This window comes from Lichtheimia ornata (assembly GCF_029851405.1).
Source record: "Lichtheimia ornata isolate CBS 291.66 chromosome Unknown scaffold00108, whole genome shotgun sequence".
In the NCBI taxonomy this organism is placed as follows: Eukaryota; Fungi; Mucoromycota; class Mucoromycetes; order Mucorales; family Lichtheimiaceae; genus Lichtheimia; species Lichtheimia ornata.
In genome coordinates this window covers 1,695-28,962 of record NW_026695428.1, presented here as the reverse complement: position 1 = coordinate 28,962, position 27,268 = coordinate 1,695, and the positions used below count along the sequence as shown (strand labels likewise).

The following is a 27,268-nucleotide window of genomic DNA, read 5'->3' as shown; positions in this document are numbered from 1 at the left end:
CAATTGACCAAAAACAAAACAATGAAGGAGCATGATGAAATGGATGGTGCATTATCGATGCTAGGGGCCAGCTGAAAAGGTCTTTTTCGAAAACCATGCTATGATTGCGATAAGGGGGCAAGCTCATTGTTTAAGGAAAATCATAAAACCAGGGATGGTTATGCTTCCTGCAGGTTAATCTCGGCATCTCTCATCTCATTATTATGGTAGCAACAGGCACGTGGAATGAGATATCGGAAGATCTAAAGTACCAATGGAGGCGACGATCATCCTCTATGCATTAAAATTAGCCTTGGTATGCCAATCAAGGATAGCTTGCTAGAGCATGAATTAAGATACTTCTTCAATCTAGCCTAGGAGTACCTATATAGGGATCATCTTGTTGGAGACGATCATCACATTTGTGGTTTAATCCAATAGTTGCTGCTTCACCATCACCTTGGCTTTTCATGTGCACGAGGCCAAGCGAATTCTAGTGCTTTCTTTATCACGGCGTATTGACAAGATCGTAACGTAGATTGTCGTGGTACTACTACGACATGTAAATACCGCGCCCGCCAAAGAATGACGACGCTACGTTTATTTGCTTTTGTAAACAGCACACAACAAATCTAAACATAATACAAGTCTTGCAGGTTTCAGGGCTCTTCGTATGGAAGGATTCTTTAACGTCTATACCTTGGCATCGTTTGCATTTCACACGATAGGTATATAGCAGTGCATATTGAATCTTGGGTCAACGATGAAGGAGTGGGTGGTAGATGGCGGCAAGTAAAACCTCATGCAATGAAGGCAAAGGACAACGCATACACGAGCGGTGGGTCATATGATGCCATTTGTTCACGAAGAGAGAGATGTTGCTCGCTGTTGGTTTCTTTCTCTGGTATAAGTGATATACATGAACCATGTGATACGGGTTCATTAGCGAGATGATGTATGAAACAACTTGTTTATTGCTCGAAACGAAAATGATTTTCCTCCCTAGATGTTTGAAGAATAAACAATGCAATCGTACTTTGGCATGTAGAATGTTCCTTCGTTTGTGTCGACTTGCAGTTTTGAGAACGCACATCCACGTCGTATACCAAATAGGTTTCCTTGTTTGCTCCTCGTTCATCCGTTGATTGGAAATGATAATCCCAGCAGCATCAGCCGTTGTTGTGTTGTGCTGCATGTTGATTTCTAGTAGCCTTGTTAGAACCACACCTATGTATGCCGCATGGTTAGATTTCCTTTTGCTATAATGGGCGTTCTAGTATAGTGGCACGCACAATGTTTTCTTGGCCGAAAGTTCGAAAGTAGCGTTCCATAAGTATATGTAAACATCGAGATTTCTTTGATGTGCACCTTTCTTTAACTTTCTTTCTCTCTTTTACTTTACAACACCACATCGCTCACTTCGTGGTCATGGCCATCAATACCGAAAGCTCCCCACTGCTTCCCAACTCAGTCTCACATTCAGCCCAAGACAAACCCACGATTAGTGGATCACTCAAGGCGCTCTTCTTTTCCTCCAAATTCAATTTGCTGCTCATCTTTGTACCGCTATCATTGGCATTCTCTTATGGTGGTGCACCAGATACCGTTGTTTTCAGTCTCAATTTCATGGCCATTATGCCACTCGCAAAACTCCTGGGATTTGGTATGTATCATGGAGATGTATAACCCTAACATGAGAAGCTCATGCATTTTGGTTCCCATATCAATTTGATAGCCACGGAAGAATTAGCCATGATGTCTGGACCCACCATTGGCGCATTACTAAATGCTACATTTGGCAATGTCGTGGAGCTGATTCTTGGCGTTATTGCTCTCAAAGATGGTTTGATCCGTGTTGTTCAAGGTGGGTATCCCTTTGTGTTACTATTTTGTGCTGATAGCTGGTTACCGAGGACGATGGCAAAAAAAACTGACATGTGTGTTACATGATCTACTTAGCATCCGTCATGGGCTCGATTTTGTCTAATATTTTACTGGTATGGAAAAATTACTCACCTACACACGTCAATGCCCACTATAATGCCCAATGACTTGCATGTATCATATGGCAATGTATTCACCACATGATAATGATAGGTACTCGGCTTTTGCTTCTTGTTGGGTGGTGCTGGCCGAATTGATCAACAATTCAGTATGACAGGTTTGTTTGCAACAAGGGCGCATTGCCCCCTCCCCCCTCAATAATATCCCCCCTTTGTGTACTGCACGTGATGCTAACTTTTTTTTTCATCATCAGCTGCACAAACATCCTCTTCGCTTTTGGCCATCACTACCTTGTCATTGCTTGTACCTGCTGCTTTTGCTGGCACTGCTGTTGCCTCCGCAAAGGATACTGAGATTGGTGTGCTGAACCTATCCCATGGCACTGCTATTGTTTTGCTCATCGTCTATGGCTTGTCCCTCTTTTTCCAGGTATGTAAAGAATCCCACCTAGCAGCATTTTCATCATCATCCTTTGTATCACAACTAATCCATGTTTTTGTTTCTCTAGCTCAAGACCCACCGTCACCAGGTAAACACCAAGCAATTGTCAACCCACCTAGTCCCAATATTGACGTTGCCTTAATTTCTATTTCTTGTAGTATGATGATGGTGATGAGAGTGAGGATGATGAAGAAGAGCCCCAAACTACAATGACATTTTCGCTTCTCTCGTGAGTAGCCATTCGATTACGGGTGGTCCTTTTAAAATGCATCATACATCTAACACTCGCATTTAGTCTCTTGGCAATTGCTGGTCTAGTCTCGGTTCATGCGGACTTTTTGGTTGGAGCGTGAGTATCATTGCATTGTAAAGTTGATTCAAGTTGCCATGGAAACTAATACCAAGTTGCTATGCAGTATTGAAGGCGTAGTCGACCAGTGGGAAATCAACGAGACGTTTGTCGGTGTCATTCTCTTGCCTATTGTTGGAAAGTAAGTGTGACAATTCCTTTGAAAACATGGACTTGGTGTTTGGGGGAGTGGCCAGATCGCCCAATTTTGTGTGTGTTTGTGGAGTAGCAGCATCATGAGAACAGCGCAATTGATGACGACGATCATTGTTTTTTAGTGCGGCCGAACATGTGAGCTCTGTTACATTTGCTATGAAGAACAAGATGAACCTCAGCATCAATATCGCTATTTCTTCATCCCTTCAAATTGGCTTGTTCGTCACTCCCGTGCTTGTAATTGCAGGATGGATCTTTGATCAGCCAATGACACTCTTCTTTGAAGATTTTGAAACAGTCGTTCTCTTTGCCAGCGTGTTTGTTGTCAACTACCTGATTCAGGATGGCCGCTCCAACTGGCTTGAAGGTGTTTTGTTATTGGTAAGAAGCTATAAATTTGTGTGATGCAATGAATGGTGATGGAGACTAATGTTTGTGCCTAGGCCTCGTATACCATTATCTCTCTTGCATTCTGGTTCCATCCTGTAACATCCCTCAGCAATGGCTTGCGACTCCACTAAATACACCCACCCTGTTTTTGTTTTCTACCTAAGCATACCAATACCTTGTCTGTTCTCTCCCCTTTTTTACCCTTGTCATCTTTTATCATGTTCATATTCATATATCGAGTATTCATCCTAAGTGTACATTCGAATAGCAAAAGACATGTTGTTTATCAACCATCATATCTATCGTGTTACTTTTATTCTCAGGTTATTCAAATGAAACCTTTTACTTCTATTGAAAACGTAATAGTCTTGTTGCATGATAAGATAATATGGGTGGATGTGTGTAAGCGTATCATAGCAAGCGTATCATGGCAACAGTGAATGGGATTATTAGAAAACAGCCAGTAGGCGATGGAAGCCGGCAACCAAAAAAAAAGTCCGCAATGCGGGTGGTCGATTAGGCTGTTGCAACACGATACTGAGAAACTCCCTCTTCCCTTGAAACTAATCCCATGGCGCCCAAGAGCAAGACTTGTGAGTATTCTACAACGATACAATGAGAATGGATGCATGGATGCATTCAAAGATGCATTGGATGAATGAAAATACTGATCAATGGATGGATGGATGAATCGGTGGATTAGCTCCCAAGGACAAAGCCCTCGCTGCCAAGAAGGCCGCCCTCAAGGGTGTGCAAGGCAAATCGGTTCGCAAGGTTCGCACCTCGACTCACTTCCACTTGCCCAAGACTTTGCGTTTGGCTCGTAAGCCCAAATATGCCCGCAAGTCTGTTCCCCACTTGCCTCGCATGGATCAGTACCGTGTCATTCAGTACCCCTTGAACACCGAGACCGCCATGAAGAAGCTCGAGGAGACCAACACCTTGACTTTCTTGGTCGACATCAAGTCCAACAAGAACCAAATCAAGGATGCTGTCAAGCGTCTCTATGATGTCCAAGCTCTCCAAGTCAACACTCTTATCCGCCCTGATGGCAAGAAGAAGGCTTTCGTTCGCTTGACTGCCGATGCTGATGCCTTGGATGTTGCCAACAAGGTAAGCTTTAATAGGGTTGGAAAGGGGCATGATAATGGGATGTGTGGGATGATGTTCAATCGCAAAACAAGATGCTAACGTATGTCTCTAATATAGATCGGTCTCATCTAAAGCGTTTATCACGGTTGAAATGGGATATGGCAATAAAAGTGTCGCCTTTTTGTATTACACGTTTGTTTGTTATGTTGGCAACGTTAACGTTTGCAGAGAGCTCAGCAATAGCACATTTGTTGATGATGCGAAGAATGAGGGTTATTGTATGTGGTTGTGGCAAATTACATATACATGGTCATGCAATCATCATTTCAAGTAGAGCATTGTAACTTGGATACGTTATGAAATGTGGGATTATGCCATGGCTATGTGTCTTTATTCACAGCATACACAAGGTAGGCCTTTTACTGATGCTATTGTACCACTTAAGATCAAGGACCGTTCATCCACACGCTCACTGCACAAAGCAAAGCCTTCTTCAAGTGCTCTTTCCAATAAAGCATAGCAACATTTAAGATATAGCATCATTGCTATTGCTTACTTCACTTTTTCAAAACATGTTATGATTGATACCATTACGCTAATACTAACAGATCAACAACCAAATAATCCATCATGAAGATTGCAGTGCAAAAGCAAAGCTATTTTTTATTGATACAAGTGCTCTTTGCAAATAGCTTAACGAGACTTGAAGTCTAAAATGATAGCATTGGGTATAAGTAATCGATGTCATGCACGTCTTTTTTATAACACTTACAGTCCAAGAGAACGTTCATGGCCTCAGATTCCTCACCAAAGTCGGTGACGGCAACGCAGGAGCAGCCAACAACCTTGCGGGCGTTACCCTCACGGTCGATCTTGCATTGACCAACCCATTCACCAAGCTTCTTGGGATCGGAAACCTTGATCAAGTTGATGTTGTGCTCAGCGCAGAGAGCTTCGACGAGCTTAACGTATTCACCCTCAGTGCAGGACTCGTTCAAGACAGCCAAATGGGCCTGGCGTCTGTCATGAAAAAAGTCAGCATGCGACTCTATCAAGGATCATGCCATTCCCTTCCTTACCTGTCAAGAGCCTTGACGGCTTGCTTCAAACCACGGGCAAGACCATCGTGAACAAGGGCACGGCGCAAGACTTCCTGAAGAGCATCCTCAACGGACATTTGGCCCTGGGTAGCCTCAGCGGCAACTTCAACCTCTTGGGTTTCCATGACGATATCTTCCTCGGCAGACATGCTATAAATGTAGATACATGATTAATACATCCATCCATTTATCCGTCCATCTATCCATTCATCAATCCATCCATCTATGTATTCATCCATTGATTGTGTGTGTGTGGATTTACTATAGACGTGGTGTGTGTGTGTGTTACATACATTATTCTTTCTTGCAAAAAAGAGGACGCTTCAGGATGTTGTTCCCCTAGTAATTTATTGTCCTCCCACTCTGCGTACCTCTCTTTGATTTAAGCTGCCGCTCACGATCCATTCTCCGAAGACCTCATTGAATCAACCACCATCCCCATCCCATTTTCCCCATCCTTTACCCACTTGCAATGATAAACATGTATAAAATGTATTATTTTTTCTTCTTTGGATTGACAATAAAAGGCTGTGATAATGCTTGTTGTAATCGTTTCACTTTTTGCTCTCCAAATCCAGGGCACATGGCGAGTTGGTCTGTGCTTGCGCTTGCGATCCCGTGCAACGAGCCAAAAGATGATAGCAAAGTAAGAACATCGGTCTTGTTCACACTGCGTACATGCGTCAAAGCATCCGTCATTTGTGCATAAAAGTCATCAACAGGGCGTTCTCGAATCAGATCTGGTGACTTGTTCTCAAAGGCTTTGTACGTCTCAAGGTATCTTGCTGCTTCTTCTTTGGACCATGCCAACACCATGGTGTAGTTGTTGAGAATAGCTGATCGATTAAGTTCCCGTAAAGCATCATGGTAATTGTCGATATCAACCAATACAAGCAAGATCCGCAGCACATACATCCTTGCCATACTCGACATTCGATCATAAATGTACCCTGGGTTGAGTCGATGGTATCTCAAGCTATATGAGGCATACGTTAATATGGGATCACCTTGTCATCATATCCATGTGCATGCTCACCTAAGATATAAAACACCTGTCGTTTGACCCACCGCGAAATCGCATCGAATGACATCGCTAGGCTCCCATGGCACATTGTGTACAAGTCGTAAAACAGGGTTCTCTTTTTGCCGTGCGTAATTGACTAGGATCGCATTTCCTCCTGAGCGTCGTGGTTGCTGTTGCTTTTGTTGCTGTGATGGTGATGGTCCTGCACCCGACATTTATGCACGGCGTTGTTTTTCACGAACAAAGAAAAAAGAAGTGGATGAATGCATTTCCGTTTCAAGCCCGCATTGTAGTCTTACCTTTTTATGCATCCGCAGCAATAAATACATACATCAATATTAGCACTGGAAACGGGAACTTGTTGTTGCATGTTGGCTTAAGGAATGTAGTTGTGTGGAGTATCATGGTTTACTGGATGGAGTTGCTAAAGAGTCATCATACGTACTTAAGGGTCCCCCATCTTGCTATACGACATTGCTATACACGACGTTGCTACACGACGGCTGAAAACATCAAAAGACGAGTTGATCACAGGATCCACCACCGAAGGGAGTTGCAATTGTACTTTGAACAACACATGTGAGATACAAGCAAGACACATGGTTGTTCATGCAATGTTGGGGACGCGTTTCAGTAATGTTGGGATGTTTGGTCTCCCTCTTTTGCCATCATACATACAATCATTCAATTTAGGTACCAATAAAGCATATGTATTCAATCAAAGGAAAAAAATGGGGGTTGTGGATAAAAAGGGAGATCTAACATTACAGCGGTTTATAAAATCTCAAAGCTCGTAACCAACAAGAATGTACCCAGCCTCTTGGCCATAGACGGAAGGATCAATCATCTGGAAACCAAGATACATGAATGCACGAAGCATAGCATTGTGATCTAACGAGGATATTAGTATTTCACACAAACCGGGAGAATAGAAAGGAGCACGATCCAACATCTATGTACATGTGATATACAACAAATGTGTGAATTGTTATATGACTTACTGTTAGTACAATGTCTTCGATCGATAGCAATCACCAAGTATTCGCAACCTGTTTTTTCTTCGGCTAATTCAATCAAGTGCGTGACACTATAACAAGATCGATGTTGTGAGAATCCAATGTAAAGGGAGGGAAGGAGGCTGTTGTTGTACACACACGTACCAAGATTGAAACTCGCCATCATTCCACTGTTCCTTGACAGGGCTGGTGAGAAAAACGGTGTTTTCATGGATGAATGCCTCACATTGCACTGGCCTGCAAGACTCGTGCACGTTGATCAGCATCAGCTCATCTACGTTGCGGCTGAGACGACCAAAGACCCTGGTGACAAAATCATTTGCTGTGTCTGATGGAAAAAATTAGGTCTCGGCAAACCACCTTTATACACTCACACACACACAACTTACTGGAATCACGTTTGGTAAAATGGATAATGTCCTTGTGATCTTGTTGTCTACAATACTCATGGGCAAGTTGGATGGTGCTGTCGCTGCTGGCAGTGGTACAGGTATCGGAGGCTGTGGTTGACGAGGGCTGCTGTTGTTGCAGTACTTGCATTGGAATAGCAAGCTCTTTCTTGGCTGAGCTTGCAATGATCATGTCGAGATGGATATCGTCGTTGGATTACTACTACTTATACTACTTATACTAAAAGCGAAATTTCCTTCCTTGGTGGCCTTGGAGAAGATGGTGCTGGAAGCGTAAAGGAAAATCACGGTGTTCTTGTCCAGTGCTAACTCTTTTCTGTGTGGGCGTTTCACTATTATAAATGATAGGAGAGGGTTGTGTGTGTGAGCATGATGATGATATGGTGGTGGTATTGGTGGTGACAAATAGGTTGGTCGTAATATACCTTATGGAACGCCCAAAAACTAATAACCGAAGGTGAAAAAAGAAGTTCCAGAGATGAAGAGTTCAAGAGAGATGACACAACGAAATGTGTTGATTGCGTAGAGATGAGTTGTTTTAGTTAACCGGCACAGAGATGGAGAGATAGTGTTGCGGTTGACAAGAGTATGTCTTGCGTGTGTGTGGGTGTTCGTGAGAGTGAAAAAGAAGAGAAAGAACAAGCTGATAAACCAATGAGAATTTTTCAATCATCCAATTATGATGGTGGCCCTCTCCCACGCGGGGGGAAATTGAAAGTTGTTCAATGTGCATCATCCAATGTTATTGGCGGTGGTCCTTTTTGATAAGAATGAAGATGCACGTTATGCTACATCTCTTCCCCCAATCATCAGAGGCAATACACCTTTTCACCCAATTTTAACAAAAGATGGATGCAACAACTTGCTTTTGACATTTGTGTGTGCGTGTGTGTGTGTATCCTTAGACCAAACATTCTACTATGTGTAAAATCATCTCAGATCCAACATGTATGTAACAACCGCTACCACATCCGTTTTGGCGGACACATGGCCTTACTATTTTCTGTTCCACGAGGACACAAACTGTCATGCTTCCTTGTCATAATCACGAGACTCATTACAGGCTTATTTGCAATATCGTTTCTCAAACATCCTATTTGTACCAAACATACATGCACTAAACTAGGTTTGTCTTTGTTGTATACACAATGATGTATTGTATTTATGTATGTAATACACATGGGGTAGGGTGTGTGTGTGTGGGGTATCAACCTTGGTGTGTATGTGAAATAGGTTATTCTGGTAGGATAGCTTTTGTAGATGACAACGAAGAACTTGATGAGTAATGTGCAAACAGGGGTGGTCGTGGCGGAGGTTGTTCCACACAACAAGAGCCGCAGTATTGTTGAAGCCGCTCATAGATAACGGTTTTGGTCACTGGCTTGCTCAAAATATCATCAAAGGCTCCTGCCAATTGCACTGTTCTTTCATAGGCGGTAACGGCAATGATGGGGGTATCTCGATTACTATTGTTGGTCGATTTAATCATGCGTGCGGCTGCTTCACCATCAACTAAAACACAAAAGGTTAGGTGATATGCGTGTAACATGTTTCATTCCTCACTTGTACTTACTGATTGGCATACGAATATCCATGAAAATGATATCAAAACGTACATCTCCCATGGCACTACGAATCGCTTGAGCACCATTCCTTGCAATCACACAACGAGAATTCAACGTATGTAAAATGGTCTCCAAGATCTTGCAGCTGATGGGATTATCATCCACCACCAAACAATTGAGCTGCTTGAGTTTGGGTGTGCCACCACTCGACTCGGAGGATACAGGAGGTGAGGGTCGATCCATAATACGCTCACCAGGTGAAGATGCTGATCGTGATCGTTGCTCTTGCGACTTTAACTTTTCCATGACAGGTTGCTGAGCTTGCATAACATCCATAGAGAGTCTTGTCTTGACCCCTCGTGTCGATGATGAAGATGAAGGTACAAGTGCTGGTGGTGTAAATGATCCCTGAGCATCAATAGCTGTACTTGACTTGCGACGTGGAATCGATTTTTGTGGAGATGACTTGTTGCTTGTGTCACCAGCAGCACCGCTTTCATGCCGGATCTTCCGGATGGCATCCTCATTGGCCTTTTCAAGCACAGGTAGATTCTTGTAGACAAAGGTACCAAACTCATCAGCCACAGCATCTTGTTCCTGATTCAATGATATCGCACTCAAATGAATGTTTTGTCGTTGCTGATGTCCATCTTGTAATTGTGTCACATTTTCAGGATTCTGCTCTTGAATAATAGCATTGGCTCTTTCCACTTGATCCTTTTCATCCTTGGCCAATTGCGGACGAGCATTTGAAATGGTATTGTCCTCCGGCATGGTTGCTCCACGTTGATCAAAATACATTGTATCCTCCATATCATCCGTTTTCGGTACAAAGGCTGGTGATTCGGTAACCAAAGTATCCCAATTGATGCTTTTAAAGAATGGGTGGTTCTTGACTTCCTCAGCACCATTAGCACCAAGTCGCTTTTCAGGATCAAGGGTCATAAGTCGTTCCATAAAATCGCGTGCTTCGGGGGACACCGTAATCACATCCTCATGCCAATCGATGCGTCGTGATAAAATGTTTTCAAACACCTTGTCGGGTGTCTCGGCATTGAAAGGTGGAATACCATACAAAAACTCATAGCAAATAACACCAAGAGCCCACCAATCCACCATCGAATCTTGACTTGTACCAAGGATACTTTCAGGGGCAAGGTAATCGGGTGTGCCAACAGCCTTCTTTATGGTATCATTGCGCTCCGCTTGCATATAGCCAGGTGCACCAAATGGCATCTCTGGTGGCTCCGTATTGGTACGAGATGGCGTACTTGATTCTGATAGCCCTCCTCCCATCCTTCCTGGTGGCGGTGTTTGCCGTTCAACGGGTGATGGCGTTTGATCATCATCAAATAACAAGCTGAAATACGAGTGCCGGTATATGCCATTGTTGTTGGTTGGTGTTGTTGGGCCATCATCTTGTGATCCTGAAGGTGAAGGTGCTGGGGAAGTAGGTTGTGGTGCCATCTCTTTTCCAAAACCTGCATTGGCGGTGGTGAGCTCATCTCGTACCCGGCGATTCAAAAAGCCAATGCGTGAAAGACCAAAGTCCGTAAGCTTCAAGTGACCATTTTGATCAATGAGGAGGTTATCAGGTTTCAAATCACTATCATCATTGTCTACACGTTAATATTATGTGTTCCTGAAAATAAAATATGAGACTCTTACCGATGAATGACATTCTTGTCATGTAGAAACTGTAATCCCAAGGTCACTTCTGCCAAATAATTACGCGCCCAATCCTCTGGAAGGCTTCCCAAGACTTTGACTAAGGCTGAACAATCGCCACCATTCAAATACTCAAGCACCAGATAGAGATAATCTTTGGATTGGAAGGTGTAGTAGAGCTTGGTGACAAAGGGACTATCCGTTTGTGTCATCAGGATCATGCGTTCAGCCTTGACATTCATGACTTGGTTCTTTGCAATCATATCGGACTTTTTCAGGAACTTGATCGCATAATAGTCACCGGTCGATCTCTTTTTTGCCAGGAACACCGAACCAAAAGCACCTTTGCTGATGGGTTTAATGATATCAAAGTCTTTGATGCTGGGTGGAGTAGGTCGTGGAGGAATAAATGCTTGTAATGGTGAAAGAGGTGATTTGCCAGTACTGAGATCCTTTGATTTTTGAGGTCGTAATCCAGGTGATGCTACTGGTGTCTCAATCATTTCAGCTTCAAGAATGGATGGATCGGAAGGACGTGTTGATTTAGGTGGTGGTGTTGGTGCGGGTGTAGTAGATGATGTTGAAGACTTTCGAGCTTGCTTTCGCCGATGTCGTCGTGCAAGTCGATCCACTCCTTTAGATTTCCATAATCTCAGCTTGCTCAATAGTCCTCTCTTTTGCGGTATTCTTTTATCGATATTGGTATCTTGAGCTTGCTTTGTAGTCGCTTCATCATCGTTGCCAGATGGCACAAATTCGGACCAACCAGCTTCTTGTTGCATCGTCTTTTGGAAATCAGTTCGAGCACGTTCGTTGTATTCCAAATGATCTCGCATACGATTCACCACATCCACCTTCTTCCTTGTCAATCGCTCCACCTCACGAATCAAAGAAAGAGTATTGCCACCTTCAGCTGCAGGAGGTCTCCAATAAAGGATCTGCACCATTTTGCTTTTAGAGCGAGGAGACTGTAAAGAGTGTGGCTTTCCTTGCTCATTGTCTTCATCCTCATTCATTGTCTCGTCATCATCACTCCTTCCTGGCATGGTTATGCTCAAAGCAACATCCAAAATGGAAAGCAAATCGGTATAAATCTCCAATTCGGCTCTCTTTTCTTCAAGAGGGGTAGGTCCTTGTTCAATGGGAAGTGAATCAGCTCCATAAATTGAATCTTGATCTGAAGTCTCTTGTTTGATGGATCCAGTGTCACTTTCAGGTGCTGCCTTTCCCTCCAACAAGCCGGCGATATCATTCTTTGTATTCTCAGAAACCTCCAACACATGGGATCGCAGATCACGCAAATTGTCGTTGCATATATTGACTTCCATTTCGGTGCGATGAATCTCGATACACAGCTCCGAATGCTGTTCAAAGAATGCTGCCACCACCCATCTCTCGCATACGTGACACAATACTGGAGGAAGTGACATGAGTGCTTCACGAGAAATGGTTCCTTGTTGATCCTCTTCCTCATTGTTCTCCTCTTCAATCTCCATTGCTGTGTCATCGGCAGTAGCTGGCTCCAAATTAGGTTCCGACATGGATCGATTACGCATAATGGCCTGTGCACCTTTCTCATCGTCATTCACCGATTGTTGATCATACTTGGATGACAACGTAGACGTGGATGGTTGCATGCGTTCAATCAAGGACCAACGGCGTGAGCTTACAGGCTTGATGACCCACATGGTATGACTTGGTTCATACGTGACACGATTGTACATCAACATCCCCTTGCCTTCCATTTCGGTAACATCGTCATCTGAGGTCATCATGTTGAATCGTACTTCCACCGTACGTGAATCATCAGCAAGCAATTCTTCGGTAGCTTCGGTGAATACACGCTGATCTTCTTGTGCCAGAAATTTGGAAACATTGGATCCCATCACAGATTGAGCATCTTTGGTTCTATTGAATAAAAAACATGTTAATGAATCATCTTGCTTTACCTTATTCACCACTTACCCAATGACATCCAACCATACAGGGCTGACGTATTGCACAGCTGCAGTGCCCAAGCTCAATTCCATGATAATCGTACTATTCGCACCTTCCGCTTCTTGCATATCGGCATTATCATCCATGATCTCCATACGTTCCCCATCATCGCCAGAAGATATAGAAGTCGTTTCATCTCCACTAGCAAGTAATCGAGAGGGAATGGCTGATCCCACTTCACTGCTACTATTGGTTGGGAATCGTTGTCGCTCATAGCCTGTGGATGAATCCCCTTCCGTCATCGATTCCAAATCGGTTGTTGTTCCTGTATCAACATCGCTTGCTGGTCGTATAGCAGGTGATGATTGTTGACCTGCCGCCCAAAATGCACGCTCGGCTTCCCACCAATCAAGCACACGATTCAATGCAGCCACGCTCAATAGCAACTTGACATACCATTCACGACAAGGCCATTCAGGATGCTGATCCCATGCTGTACCAATCATTTGGATCTTGGAAACAAGCTCAGCACATGATCCACTGTATTCAAGAAAAACATCCAATGGGGTATCCATGACACTTTGTGCAAGAGCAATGAGATCTTGAAGCGTTAAGATGAAAGGAGTTGGCAGATATGAATCCTCGCTGATAAGAGTAACCATGTTGTTGACTTGAGAAGAAGCATCTTCAGCATAATGACCATCGTCAACTGGAGGAGGTGGAGGGTGATCATCGGTCTCTTCTTGTTCCTGGATATCTTGCAATGCTGTGGGCAACGTACGTGATCGCCTTTGTTGTGCGGTATTCGTTGTTTGATTGTAATGCATATCCACTGGGGTAGCTGTAGTAGGCGTGGTGGCAGCAGCATCGTTGACAACAGTCCCATATTCGGTATCCGTATCGCTCACGTTTTCTTCACCACTGCTCATGTCTTGAACGCCTCGTTCGAGAATCTCATCCATGTCCTCGACGTATTGCAAACCACGCTCGACGTATTCATTCAAATCATCAATGATACTTCGCATTGTCAAGTCACATTGATCTTTGGCATTCTGTAAACGAGATCGAATGGTGTTTTGTACACGTAAAGACGAATGCCGATCATCGCTTTCACTGTTGATGCCAAATATTTTTCCAAGTCGTCCAAATAAACCTGATCGTTGACCCACAGGATTATTGAATCGATAACCAGCAACGTGTGATGTTGTATGTGAAGCTGTTTTTCTCGGTGAAATTCGAGGTGTTGTGGCAGACTTGACATCTGGATAATCAGCAGCGATTGGTGATTCCATGTCCTGGTCACGTGATGTTGATGTGGATGATGGTGGTGGTGGTGGTGGTGCTGCTTGTTGTGTTGCTGCCACTTTATGTGCTTCGGCACTCAAATCATTTTCAGTGGGTGAAGTGAGACAACGTCGTAGCTTAGGCTTCTCAAACATGGTCGATGATTCAATAGAATGATCCTTTTCCAAAGATAAACTCGATCGGCGATGATGTTCCATTTTTGAGAATCCCCAATGCATATCACTATGTCGACGTACATGAGGAACATGATGAGATGTGGTGTATCCTTCTGCTGAAGACTTGACAATATGCCACCATTCTGCCAGCCTTTGAGTCACCGATCGATGATGATGATGATGATGGGGTGTCTCTTTTTCGGGTTGTGAGCCTGTGGATCGTCGTCTTTCCATTTCAGCATCTTTGATCACCCGATATTCTTCAAGCCAATCCACCCATGGAATATCATTCACAATCCTCAACTTGTCGTTTTCATGTAAAGCTTCTCCATCAGCATCTTGATCGATTTCTTCACTGGTCACCAAGATCTTTGGCATATGAGGACGATCCTGTTCTTTGACTCTTGATAATTGAGCCATAGGGCGTGGTGATGATCGTAAATGGTGATGATCACTTTCTTTGGACCGGAACGAGCACCATCGTTTCAACTTGGCTGTGCGTGACAAATAAAGACGTTCTCCATATGCCTCATCCGTTTCAAAGAGTGATTGACCGCATGTTGAAGGGGATTCTATCATCGATCGTTGATCAGCATTCATAGGGTTGGATACTATTGATCGAAGAAGCTTACCTTCACATTGGATAAAATAATCACTATCTTCATCCTGTTCCCATCGAGACAATTCAGGTGCTGATGTACTTGCATTGACGGCGAGTGGATGACACGAAAGTCGATCATGCTCAGCATCAAAATCATAGCCACTTTGTGTCGCATTCAAAAGCATAGCCGGGTAGATAGGTGTCTGAAGGTGATGATGATCATGATGATGACTATCGAAGGTACCATCATGTGATTCGCCATCTGCAGCTGTCCCAGCGGTGGAACGGGTATCATCGCTGTCAAGATTGATCTCCACCACATCCTTATCAGCTTCAGGATTGCTACTTGTCAATCGTCCACTTCCATCAGGTGGCGTATCTACCGAAGATGACATGGATCGTCGATTGGTCATTCGTTTGTTCGAGAATTGTCGTCGTAATAATGAATGCAAGGAATGTTGATAGGCTGAAATACCCGCTGTGTTGACATTCTTGATCGCTTCAGGTGATGCACTACTCGTACCCGTTGATGCATTGGATCCCACTGGAATGGTCAATGGTGGTGGCTGTGGTGGTGCTGCTGAAGATGAAGAAGATGCTGTAGGTGGGGTATCGGCCACTGGATTCGGTAAAGCACCACTGACAATACCAGCCAATTCAGAGTTGGACATGTTTTTCAACATGTTCATAGACGATCTTCGACTCGCACGTTGTGATGATCCATGTGCAGTATAGCTCGCTGATGCTGATGGATTGGATGGTGATGATGATCCAGAATTGGTTTCATATCGTGTTGCTGCTGACATTTTGCCTATAAATAAATACATCAATCTATTAGCGTTGCTTATTTTTAGGCTATTTGAATTGGGTGCTGATACTTGCCTCGTTCCAAATGAGTAGTTGGACTTCCTCCTCGAGGCGATTGGAATAATCGTGGTGACGATGCAGGTGAATAATATTCATCCGTCAACATGCTTGAATCCGTGACCACTGATGAAATGGAAGATGCTCGTCGCTCATGATAGGGCACACCAGGCTGCTGACTAGTATTACTTTGTCGCTTGGATCCATACCATTGAAGTGATGAGATGCTGTGCGTATCCGTTGAAGTCGTAGAAGCCATGTCATCAGTGTCTCCAATGTTGTTATCAATGAATGATGATCGTTTAGGTGGTGGTCGCATAAACGATTGATCCGTGTATGATGATGATGCTGATGAAGTAGGTGTAGTCAAATGATCGATCCTTGCTTCACGTAATTTCGATATGGATCCTGATTTGTGAGCCAATATTGAAGGACGAGTCATTGGTGGTATATCAGGTTGTTGCTGTTCATGGTGATCCACTGCTGCTGCTGCTGCTGCTGTACTAGTACGTTTAGGAATCATCATCATTTTTGGTGACCCAACAGGTGATGAAGCTGATGATGTGATATTTAACCCATCGACCATGGATCCCTTTCTGCTTTTGGCTAATCGTAAACTTTCAGTGATGGGTGTGGAGGGTGATGGCGGAATCGTACCATCTGGGTTGACAGCTGGGTGTTGTTGTTGTGATGTTGATCCACTACTACTGGCAGCGCTACCATCAATCCAACTGGCACGCTTTGATTTGACCATGTATTTTCCACCACTTCCAGCAGGAGGACTTGCATATCTTGGCGAATAGGCTCCACTCGATTGAAGTTGCTTTGGTGATCGAGGACAACTTTGATGTGAAGAAGACGCGCTTAAATGTGCTGCGGTAAAGGGTTCTGTTTCACTGCCAGGGCTACTGCTATATCCAGCTTCCATAGGAACCTTGCGTGCAAGTGTACTCTGTTGGTGTTGATGTTGTTGCTGTTGTTGAGAAGAAGCTTCACTGCCTGTCGGTGATGGATGCATTGTAGAAGGTGTTATTTGAAATGAAGAACGTTGTTGCTTTCTACTGGTGGTTGCAGTCGTTGCTGGTTGCTCATTGGAATCTTCACACGATGACGAGAAAGATGATCGGCTGGTGCGTCTTTTCAAAAGGAGTGGTTGTGGTATTGGCACACTACGCACTTTGGTGGAGGTGGACGATGAAGGTGTGTTGGAGGTGGTAGGTGGACTCGTTGAAATCGGGCTCGATTGTACGGAGGGATCGGAAGCTGGAGAAGCATGCGGGTGGGTCATTGTCGATTCTCTTCTTGCTAAAGAGGCATTGGATGACGTGATTGATGAGGATGGAGGCGGTGATGGGTCACCCGGTTTATCGTTGTTGGTGGACTCCATTGAAAGTGTTGAAGCACGAGTCTTGAAAATTCACTGGGCGCGCTACCGGATATAAATGCTGCTGGTCTCTCCCACACAATGAGCACTTGTTTCCAAGCCCATTCATGCATCATGCATCTGATTCTTTTATTACCCTTATCCCACACCCCTTTTATAATAAAGTGATATATAAACAAAGATGGATGAATCGTATACCTTGTTTTGTATTGATCCATACTATTGGGTGCCATCCCAGGGAATATATCACCGGCTGCATGCAATCTTGACCGATATAAGCATCCTGACCAATCTTATATGTACGTATGTATCAAGGCATTTGATCAGCTAATATGAAAACGCACAGACACCACCCATCCATCATCATGATTGACATTACACTACAGCACTGATCCCCTTATCATATCATATACCTGTTTCATGACCATCTTACATATTAAACGTCGATCCGCAGGTCTATAATGTCATCAATAATCTCAAATGCAGCTATCTTATTAGGCAACTTGAGTGTGCTACCAAAGCTAATGAGTGATTCTTGGCAAGGATTGTAATTGCTAGATGAAGCCAAATCCTCTAGTACATAACCTTAGTGCTATACTCCATGACCCAGAACCCCCATTAAGACCCAATACAGCTGTATCAGTGAAACACCCCTGCCACAATACAATATTCCCGCTTAAAGACCCTCCATTGTTCACTACTTTATAATGATTGAAGAGTGTTTTTATATATATGCATATGGATGAAGGAGAGAATGAGAAGAGAAACTAAAACATAAACTACAATGCAGTGCCTCGCTCGAGATTTTCTCTGATTTCCTTGGTATACTTGTCGTAAAAACGTGCAATCTTTTGGTTGAAGACGCGGTTCTTCTCGTTGATCCAAGAAATGTCGTCTTGAATCTCCTTGCGCTCGCGAGACCGAGTTTCCCGTGTATGGATCTCACGCTTCACACCTTGTACCAATTTATCGATCGCCTCCTTGGATGGCTTGTCGTCCAGTGATCCATAGTCGACATTATTTGCAATGGCATCAATATTGGAAGGATCTTCACCGTTGCGGATGGCTCGTTCAATGCTCTCCAATTTCTTCTCGGCATATTGTCCCAGATCAGGCTTGAGCTCTGAAATCAGCTTTTGATACTTTTTGTGTGCAAGTTGATTGTAATCTATAATCGCAAAAAGAGTCAATCGCCTTGTAGCCGATAGCAACCCAATATCCCTATCACATACCTGTAAAGCCAACATTGGCTCGCTCAGCCTTCTTCGCCATCTTTTCCTCCCATGCTTCAACCGATTCAGCAGAAAACTTCCAAAACAACTTTCTTTCATAGTCTTCGCCATCCTCAATTGCTTTCTATAAAACATTCAAACCATGAGTATCCAGTAAAATGCAACTTGATGTAGCCATGAACATTACCTGTTTCTCCAAAAGCTTCTCGGCTTCTTTACGTTTTCGTTCCAACTTGGCTTCATATCGAGGATTCTCTTTGCTGCGTTGAAACTCAAGGTTGCGATCACGACGATTGCCTTGCTCAACTTCGGTTGCCTATGATACATTGCAAGTGTTAAACGCCATCCAACAAGTACGAATAGGAATGCTTACTCGTCGTCGTCGTAACTCTTTGAACTTTTGCATTTTGTCGTTTAAGCTGCCAGCGTCATTCTTGTCGTTGTTGTTGTTGTTGTTGCTGCTGCTTCCAATGTTGGTCTCATCAGGTGAAGTGCTATCTTTTTCGTCGACAATAGGCTCATCGTCCGCTTTGGATCGTTTGGATTGGCTTTGTTTGCCTTTATCAGCTTTGCGTTTGGGTGGCATGGATTGAGAAATAGAAGAGAGAGAGTGAGAGAGAAAGAAATCAGTTCCCGACGCTGCTGCTACTTGGCTCGGCATTCAAAAAGAAGAGAGAGGCCATACACATTATTTCCCCTTCACCCTATTTTAATGCTTTTCATAATATGGACTATCTGGAATGAGAGGATGTCTTAAATCACATAATTCTAATAAATGGCAGTGGGTCTTGAGTCGATCCATGGTGCTTGTATTGGCAATACGGGATTGATTAGGGCATACAAAGAGCCTGAGATTAGAACATTGGGCTAAGATGGCATCAATGGTGACACTGGTGATTGTATTCAACTGCACAATGGTACGTGGCGGTATCACCACAATCTCTTGAAGAAGTGGATTGGAATTGATTACAGCAGTTAAGCCTTCATCTGATATCAAGCTGCTGCTATTGCCAGTAATGACCAACGATAAGAGCCGTGAACATGCGTTAGCAACACAAACGACATGTCGATCGGTAACAGCTGGACAATCATGTAGCACAAGCCGCGCCAACTGGGTTGGTAGGTGATGTAATATGACGTTGTTGACAATGCGGGAACTGCAGCTGATGAGCTCGATGGTGGTAAGTGCTTTGGCATGTGCCAATGATAAAGGATCGATGGCTATCTCTTCCACTTGCTGTATTCGTAAACTTTGTAGGCGACATGGAATGTTCAATACCGATGGTGTCAAACAAGATACGCTATCAATGTCGAGATGTTGTATCCAATCCATAATGCAGGGTGACCTTTGAAAATGTTCAAAAGCGGGCGTATGCGTGATACGTAACCGTCTCCAGAGTTGTTCAAGTGCGACTTGGCACAGTTGAGGGCATACGAGAGAAATCTCTTTGAGTGTGGGTTTGTCGTCTATGTGGTGGATGATGTTGAAAATGATCTCTAACGGTAGAATGCATGAAGACGTATTGTTGTTGGATCGACCGGAAGAAAACACAATTTTTGGATAAGGCATAAAAGTGAATGTTGTTGGGTGGATGATCTTTGTAATATTAAAAGGAAGGGAAATAAAGAGACGACCGGGAATAATGATGCAGCTTTGTCTTTTTTAACTTAAAATGGTGCATTTTCAAGAGAACGCCATATGAACATCACCATGGTTACTGTCATACACCTTCGCACATATATGTATCTTGGTTGACATTCAACCATGCGGATGGAAGGAGTAGTGGTTTCCTTTTTACCTAGCATTCGCCGCATCGACATACAACGCCCGCTCAATTTTGAGCAGTAGTAGCTTATTGGTGGCACTCATGCAGTATCACGTAAAAAGAAACCTTGTCGTAAGCCATCATCATGATAAACCACGCGTACATAACGTGTTTTACTTGTGGGTTGCATTCGCGTCGCCGATTGAGATTGCGTTGCACACGAGTTGCAAGAAGACGTGGTCCCTGTTGTACATTGACATTATCCGATAACCAACATTTCAAACATCATGCAGCGCTATAAACTACTATCCAAACGAGCAAAAATGGTATACAACTTGGCTTTCGTCATGGATAGGCATGGTCGTATACCATAGTCAAAGAAAATGGTTGCCATGGATACGCTATGTATGTCTTTCTTTAACCCCATCTTGACCGCGGATACGTATACATAGTACAGGTGATGATGATCCTTCAAGTTGTTATGCGTGTACTATTACCAAACACGGTTCACGTTTCCAGCAATCTGGCACACTATAAGAATTCATTGGCCAATGCTCAACAACACGAGTTCCCCTGATTGCTTGCTTATGCATCTGCAAATGATATGTAGGAGAGGTCATTTTTATATAGATTACTTCTGCACTGCAAGACATCTGCTTCCTCTGCCTCTCTCACGTGGCATATGAAAAGCCATTGAGCATAATATTGATGGTATATAGATAGACAATGAGAGTGTGTGTGACATATTGTAAGAATAGCTGTGTGGTGAATACGATGGGATGATTGAATGCTACTGCTAAGAATGATGACTGTGGGTAAACGTTGTTCAGCATGTTGGTAACAAAGGACTATTGTTCGACCATGGAGAAGCCGAACCGTCACTGAATTCCGATAACGTTGAAGGAGAGGATGCTTCTTGCAAGTGCCAATTTGACATGCGATCGAGCAAGACTTGGTAGACACGAGTCGCTCGTCGCCATTCTGTTTGAAGGTCATTGCGAAAAGATGCGATGCGAGCACGGTTGGTTGAAGGCGGGTGTTGCCTTTCCATATTGGTAAGAACGTGAGAGAGAGCATGAAATAGTCGTAATAGTTTGTTAAATGTTGTATTGATATATGCTCTTATGTCATCTCGTTGTCCTCGTTGATACAAACGAGAGGATGTGCTGAAACGCTCGAGTTGTAAAACGATTGATCTTGCCTGATACAAGCATCGTAAAAACCCAACGCTAGTATCTCCTCCTAACTGTGTAGGTCTAAAAGAACGCACTGCCATATCATGAGTGAAGCAAGTAATAAACGTTGTTGTGTGAGATGGAAGAAAAAAAGAAAAAGTCCATTTTATTCAGTCAAACCAAGGCATAAAAAGCGAGACAGAATGGCTCGTCAAGAAATGTTCTTTGTCCTTCTATAGAAAGAGTGAAGAACATTTAAGAAAGTAATGTTTTTTCCTCATCCCTGGTCACCAAATCAAGATCAGAAATTCGCTGGGTATTGCTATTACACCATGAGAGTGCAGGATAGTGTTTTAAAAGATGGTAGGATAAAGAATGTATAAGAAACAAGCTCTGATGACGTTGATGGAACAACTAAGAAGATGCTAAGGCTGGTGCACAGACTCCTTTCTATGCCCTCTGGTGTCGATTTTACGTTGCTTCTTGCTTTATTTGGCATGTCAGCTAACAGTATTGTGAGCACCCATTTACTTGGTAATGGGGACATCCTATCGGGAATCTGAAATTAAGCTATGCAAGTAGTTGTCTTTTCGGCTATTGTACAACCACCCCTTACATGATGTATCCTAAAACCCATGAACTGTCAAAGTCGTCATGGCTATTATTACCCGCTTCGTTGATTCACATGCCTACGTCCTGCTATTGTATTGGTAACCTTCCCCAATCTTTGATAAGGCGACTCTTCTCGTACATGTCACGTGACAATCGTTTTGATAATTATTTTGATAACGGCTATCAGCCACATCCAACATCCCATTTTATTGGATACCCTTGTTGTTTTGATAATATGCATACCGATAGTGCTATTTTCCTGCGTTTGCTTGCGTACTTTTATTGGATAACAGCATGATCGTGTAAGGTAATCACACGATACCCTACCACATGCATATACCAACCTACAACGTTGCGAGGCCTCATTAGAAAAGAAAAAGCCAAGAGATCATTCACAATAATAACGAACCACCTATGCTGAAACATTGCCAGCAGCATCCGAGGTTGGTGGTGGATTGTTGTGGAGAATCACCATTACCAATCATATGCCAATGATAGCGATCTAGGTACGAGTGATATGATTGGGTCGATAAGCGCTGGTGACTCGAGACGGAAGTTCATTCTGGGGAAGAAAATAAGGCCAGCCAGCAAAATGGTGGGGAGATTGTGATCAACACACCCTACCCAAAAACTCACAACACGCTTTACAAATGGATGATTTCAAATGTGCGATATGTATCTCTTTGTATAAGGATGATCAACATAGCATCAGAGAATGCGTCATAAGACGTATGCAAAGTAAAGAATGAATGTGTGCCCAAAAGGGGAATAGAAAGAGAGATGAGTCTTGATTTGCGTGGTTACACAAATTGTGAGAAAGCCAAACCTTGCTCTCGGGTGTTGAAGGAATAGATGAAGGGCCCATTTAAAAACGCAATGGCCCATCGCCCTTTTCTTTACCCCTTTCATCCACACCCTCAACACACAGATCACCCGCATATATTAAATACATGGCCGACTCGCTATTTTCATCCGGCCTGTTTTTGCCACATTCACCTGCCTCATCAGCTGGTGATTCTTTGGAGACACCAACATCACTCTTTCAGGATTTCCCTCCACTGAGCACACTCGACATGGCTACCTCTTTGGAAGATCCTCTCACCTTTGATCAATTTCTCAACTTTGAAGAGGATCAACAACAACATCAGCCACCATCACCAGTGTCACCACCATCAAGCACTGTTAGTATGAGTGATGATGCTTCTCCCAACAACCAGGCACCACAGTCGACTACTACAGGCAAACGACCAGTGCGACAAATGGAGTGTTACAACTGCCATGTCACAAAGACACCCTTATGGCGTCGTACACCTGATCGTGCTCATTCACTTTGCAATGCCTGTGGTCTTTATTACAAGCAATACAACCAGCATCGACCATTGCATATCCGACAAAAGAATCCAAGCAAGAAGCAACAGCAACAGCAGCAGCAGGCTAAATTTGCTGCCACTGCAGCCGTTGCAGCCAATCTTTTGCGCCCATTATTGCTGGCAGCACCTCCGCAACCCCAACCATGCACAGGAGCTTGTTTGCAACCTGCTGGTCACTGCCAATGTATCAATGCCAATGTCATGTTTAAAATGGCTAATGTACGTCCACTCGCTATACGTAAACCTATTGAGTCAGCATCCTCAGCCCCTTCACTTGGTGACAAGCGTACATACTCTCATTTGGATGATGATACATGGGATGTTCCTCAAAAGAAAATGTGCCAACAACAACCATTAAGTGAGATGGATGATACACGATTCAAGATCTTGCTCAGCCATATGAACGAGCAACAAATGCATGGATTCCTCGAAATGTTGGAGCGACGTTGCGACATCTTGCGGGCCGTGCTTTTTCCGAAGGAAGCTTAAACATGTCGGACTCCCCCATCCGATCTAATTCAACATGAACAAAAAAAAAGTACATTGCAACTTCTCTCCCCTCTCGCCCTTTTTTCATACACGCACACACACACCCCTCTTTTTCTGTATACATACACTTTTCTCTTCTTTGTAAATGTTTCAACAACATATCACCCATCTATTATACTTGTAGTTATACCGATTCAACAGCATTTCAACAGCATATAAAAGATTTCATCTTTTTTCCTCCTCTTGTAAATCTCATGTCAATGATGATGCATCTTTTTTTTCTATCAACACGTCTTTGTTTACATGGTGTGCATCCATACCATCGTCTGGCCCTGGTATTTTCATGGATGCATTCATTCAAGTTCATGTATCACGGATCTTGTTTTATTTAGCTGTAGGCTTAAACATGAACGTGGTCTAAGTTGGATACTACATGGATCCGATGGAAGGATGGGCCTACCTCGAGGTATGTAACAGGTAGCTACTTTCAAGTTGGACAGCCTAATTCGTATCCTTTTCCACGTTTACGCTGCTTCTTCTTCTTCAACTGCATCTCCGTTGACTTGGCAATGACACGTTCAACAACTTCTTCGCTACGATTTGCTCTCCAACGATGACACCACGTACCTGGCACTGTCGACACTCATTCTTCACGAGCTATGCAACGAACAATGAACGCTTGTATTTATGCTCGAGTTCCTGGTCAAGCGTTGTGACATTGAGGAGCCATTCTCAAGAGGTGTTTTGCTGGTGTTGCACTACAGCATGTTGGTGATAATATGCATCAGCTTTATCTATTACACAACAAGTGTGCGCCATACGCGTTGACCATGATCATCCCTTCATTCACCAACACACGCATCACTATTCTCCAATACACTACCACGGATGATTTTGTATCACGATTCACCCTATTATCAAGGTACAAAAGAGAGTGGATGGATCTATTGATCAAGAGATGGAGATTAACAATGTTGATCATTTAGCTGGAGCCGTGCTATGTCATATCCAGTCCGGATGATATGGCAGCCATTGATACGATCATCAACTTCCGCCATGCATGGTTCTTTGTCAACATCACTTCCAATAAGCGAATGGAAAAGGAAGCGCAACAGCAGCAATCTCAAAGCCCTTCAATCAATGGACTCGTGGACGGTGTATGTATGTGATAGGAGACATGATATGAGTAAGTGGTACTTGGCATAGGGAAGTTTATTCTGAAGGACAAGGAAATTAAGATTGGATAGTAACTTAGAATATCACCATACACGAGCTGAGTCTGGATGATGGGTACACGTGATTATTCAGGGACACGACACAGCCATTGGACTTGTGGATGGTGGATGTGATCAAGCTGGATTGATTATTTTACCATGCCGGTATCGCAAAAGGAGGATCAACGCAGTACTTATTGGTATCGACACCTTTTCGGGATGGATCGAAGTTAAAGCCATGCCAAACAAGACAGCCGCTGGAACCACCTTATTTATATTGTCGACGTGGTGTCCCTAAGATAATCGTTTCTGATATGGATGCAATTGAATGTGGAAGTCGCTAAGGTGCCTGGCATGCGTATTACAACTGGATCAGCTTGGAGACCTGAGCGTCAAGGCCAAGTAGAACGCGCAATAGGAAACATGAGGCGGATTATGAACAACTCGCTTTTCAACGTGCCCGCAATCCTCAAGAACGTCCCTAGCACAGCTACAATGTGGCACGATATCATCGAGCTACTGCACGTGATGGTGATCGGCGTATCAAGCCATTTATGAAACACCTTGATTCCCTCCCCCTAATCCCATTCCCCTTGACATTCAATCCCACTATTATCGCCTCATCGATCCAACCACCAAATCAGGTCTTACCGTTGACTCCTTCAAACGCAAAGATTATCGCTACACTCCTTTGGAGATTACTTCATCATCGTCTTTCCAGCCGCGAACGCTTGCATCGTATCATTCCTGCCACATGTGAATCGAATGTCTGCCTTATTTGCGTGTCCTTCGCTACAACAAGCATAGTCCATGTAGTGGTTCAGGCACTACATCCCTAAGTGCTGGGTATAGCTGTAGCTCAGATTAGATTTATGATTCTTCGTTCTATCACATAAATGTCCAGAACACCTATTGAGTCTCGCGTACTCATTCAACTTTATCAATCACACTCACTCACTCACTCACGATTACACACACCAGCACAGTCCACTCTAGCTACACGTTTTTTTTTCGTTACCCACTCCGCCATACAATGGGGACATGTGTCTACATTATTGACACCATGTAAGTGATCCACATCTTGCCCATATGAGCTGATAGTATGATACTCGAGTCATCACATTGAATCCAAATTCATTCAAGGAAAAAGTCGAAGAATAGCATATGGCAATGAGGATGTTTATCAAGTAAAAAATATGATAAAGGAACAGCATTGATAATTGTTGGATAAGGTACGGGTGAACCTCGTAAAGGTAACAGGGATAATTGTGTTATTGTATCCTTGGTCGCTGCCGTCATAAATATCCTTCATCCGTGATTGCAAAATAGCTGCTGCACGCATTGAATCGGGTACTCCGTATCTTCCATGGCTGTACAACACCTTCCTCAATGCCATCCAATCCATCATCACCCTCACCCGTATCCACGTGATATGATACATCGTTCCTGTTCACAACGCGACAAGCAACCAAAGCGACATCCCATGTTTCGCCATCACTGCACTTGATTGCATCCATCCATCCATAACCATTGCAAGTCCAATAAGAAAGAGCCATGTGATCGCTGTTGATATGCTTCCCTTTCCATCCTGTTGCTGATCTATCACTTTCTTGGTCGTTTTCCATGCTGTTCAACCAGGCAAAGAGCGTCGTTGATAGCTGATATGGCATCGTCCATTGGTATCAGTATGCATCAAAGCAAGTTGCTGCTCATAAATAAAGCTGCTTCCATACAATGGCTATCTGCTATTCACGTGACAAAGGCCACAAGTCAAGTTGCTGCAAGTAACTTGAGACAATGGATAAAGATCTTCCTGATCGCAATTGCTGTTACGTTTGTTTGTGGCAGAGGAGTGTGCAAGAGCGCGTGTGTTGCAGTAGAGTGGCAGGATTGTGAACGCTGCACAAGACAATGGAGTAAAGACCTCGCTAATAGCAACTGCTGGAATGAATGCTGTTTCGATTGGTGT

At 43.6% G+C, this 27,268-nt stretch overlaps 11 protein-coding genes across 11 annotated transcripts; 4 read left to right on the top strand and 7 right to left on the bottom strand.

The window, feature by feature from the left end:
* Positions 1-1,407: 1,407 nt before the first annotated feature.
* On the top strand, positions 1,408-3,450 carry O0I10_012017 (calcium/proton exchanger; the record flags this gene model as incomplete). The annotated part of the gene is made up of 11 exons (XM_058491966.1): positions 1,408-1,642; positions 1,715-1,843; positions 1,939-1,976; positions 2,077-2,140; positions 2,237-2,412; positions 2,492-2,512; positions 2,583-2,653; positions 2,720-2,773; positions 2,841-2,915; positions 3,052-3,310; positions 3,373-3,450. 11 exons carry the CDS (start codon positions 1,408-1,410, stop codon positions 3,448-3,450), a joined length of 1,200 nt encoding a protein of 399 aa, XP_058337260.1.
* A 440-nt stretch (positions 3,451-3,890) lies between these two features.
* O0I10_012016 (uncharacterized protein) lies at positions 3,891-4,543 on the top strand (the record flags this gene model as incomplete). The annotated part of the gene is made up of 3 exons (XM_058491965.1): positions 3,891-3,912; positions 4,023-4,432; positions 4,529-4,543. 3 exons carry the CDS (start codon positions 3,891-3,893, stop codon positions 4,541-4,543), a joined length of 447 nt encoding a protein of 148 aa, XP_058337259.1.
* Positions 4,544-5,104: 561 nt separating this feature from the next.
* O0I10_012015 (uncharacterized protein) lies at positions 5,105-5,660 on the bottom strand (the record flags this gene model as incomplete). The annotated part of the gene is made up of 3 exons (XM_058491964.1): positions 5,105-5,121; positions 5,184-5,431; positions 5,491-5,660. The coding sequence occupies 3 exons, from the start codon at positions 5,658-5,660 to the stop codon at positions 5,105-5,107; spliced, it is 435 nt and encodes a 144-aa protein (XP_058337258.1).
* A 346-nt stretch (positions 5,661-6,006) lies between these two features.
* Positions 6,007-6,750, bottom strand: O0I10_012014 (uncharacterized protein; the record flags this gene model as incomplete). The annotated part of the gene is made up of 2 exons (XM_058491963.1): positions 6,007-6,487; positions 6,548-6,750. 2 exons carry the CDS (start codon positions 6,748-6,750, stop codon positions 6,007-6,009), a joined length of 684 nt encoding a protein of 227 aa, XP_058337257.1.
* Positions 6,751-7,319: 569 nt separating this feature from the next.
* On the bottom strand, positions 7,320-8,133 carry O0I10_012013 (uncharacterized protein; the record flags this gene model as incomplete). Its single annotated transcript, XM_058491962.1, has 4 exons — positions 7,320-7,426; positions 7,537-7,622; positions 7,696-7,879; positions 7,941-8,133. The coding sequence occupies 4 exons, from the start codon at positions 8,131-8,133 to the stop codon at positions 7,320-7,322; spliced, it is 570 nt and encodes a 189-aa protein (XP_058337256.1).
* Positions 8,134-9,195: 1,062 nt separating this feature from the next.
* O0I10_012012 (uncharacterized protein) lies at positions 9,196-17,444 on the bottom strand (the record flags this gene model as incomplete). The annotated part of the gene is made up of 6 exons (XM_058491961.1): positions 9,196-9,473; positions 9,535-11,132; positions 11,195-13,102; positions 13,160-15,164; positions 15,225-16,004; positions 16,076-17,444. 6 exons carry the CDS (start codon positions 17,442-17,444, stop codon positions 9,196-9,198), a joined length of 7,938 nt encoding a protein of 2,645 aa, XP_058337255.1.
* A 776-nt stretch (positions 17,445-18,220) lies between these two features.
* Positions 18,221-19,259, bottom strand: O0I10_012011 (uncharacterized protein; the record flags this gene model as incomplete). Its single annotated transcript, XM_058491960.1, has 4 exons — positions 18,221-18,609; positions 18,674-18,797; positions 18,861-18,989; positions 19,047-19,259. 4 exons carry the CDS (start codon positions 19,257-19,259, stop codon positions 18,221-18,223), a joined length of 855 nt encoding a protein of 284 aa, XP_058337254.1.
* Positions 19,260-19,382: 123 nt separating this feature from the next.
* Positions 19,383-20,006, bottom strand: O0I10_012010 (uncharacterized protein; the record flags this gene model as incomplete). The annotated part of the gene is made up of 1 exon (XM_058491959.1): positions 19,383-20,006. The coding sequence occupies one exon, from the start codon at positions 20,004-20,006 to the stop codon at positions 19,383-19,385; it is 624 nt and encodes a 207-aa protein (XP_058337253.1).
* A 1,259-nt stretch (positions 20,007-21,265) lies between these two features.
* Positions 21,266-21,715, bottom strand: O0I10_012009 (uncharacterized protein; the record flags this gene model as incomplete). Its single annotated transcript, XM_058491958.1, has 1 exon — positions 21,266-21,715. The coding sequence occupies one exon, from the start codon at positions 21,713-21,715 to the stop codon at positions 21,266-21,268; it is 450 nt and encodes a 149-aa protein (XP_058337252.1).
* Positions 21,716-23,176: 1,461 nt separating this feature from the next.
* On the top strand, positions 23,177-24,085 carry O0I10_012008 (uncharacterized protein; the record flags this gene model as incomplete). Its single annotated transcript, XM_058491957.1, has 1 exon — positions 23,177-24,085. One exon carries the CDS (start codon positions 23,177-23,179, stop codon positions 24,083-24,085), a length of 909 nt encoding a protein of 302 aa, XP_058337251.1.
* An 830-nt stretch (positions 24,086-24,915) lies between these two features.
* Positions 24,916-25,597, top strand: O0I10_012007 (uncharacterized protein; the record flags this gene model as incomplete). Its single annotated transcript, XM_058491956.1, has 3 exons — positions 24,916-25,007; positions 25,098-25,242; positions 25,394-25,597. 3 exons carry the CDS (start codon positions 24,916-24,918, stop codon positions 25,595-25,597), a joined length of 441 nt encoding a protein of 146 aa, XP_058337250.1.
* Positions 25,598-27,268: the final 1,671 nt, after the last annotated feature.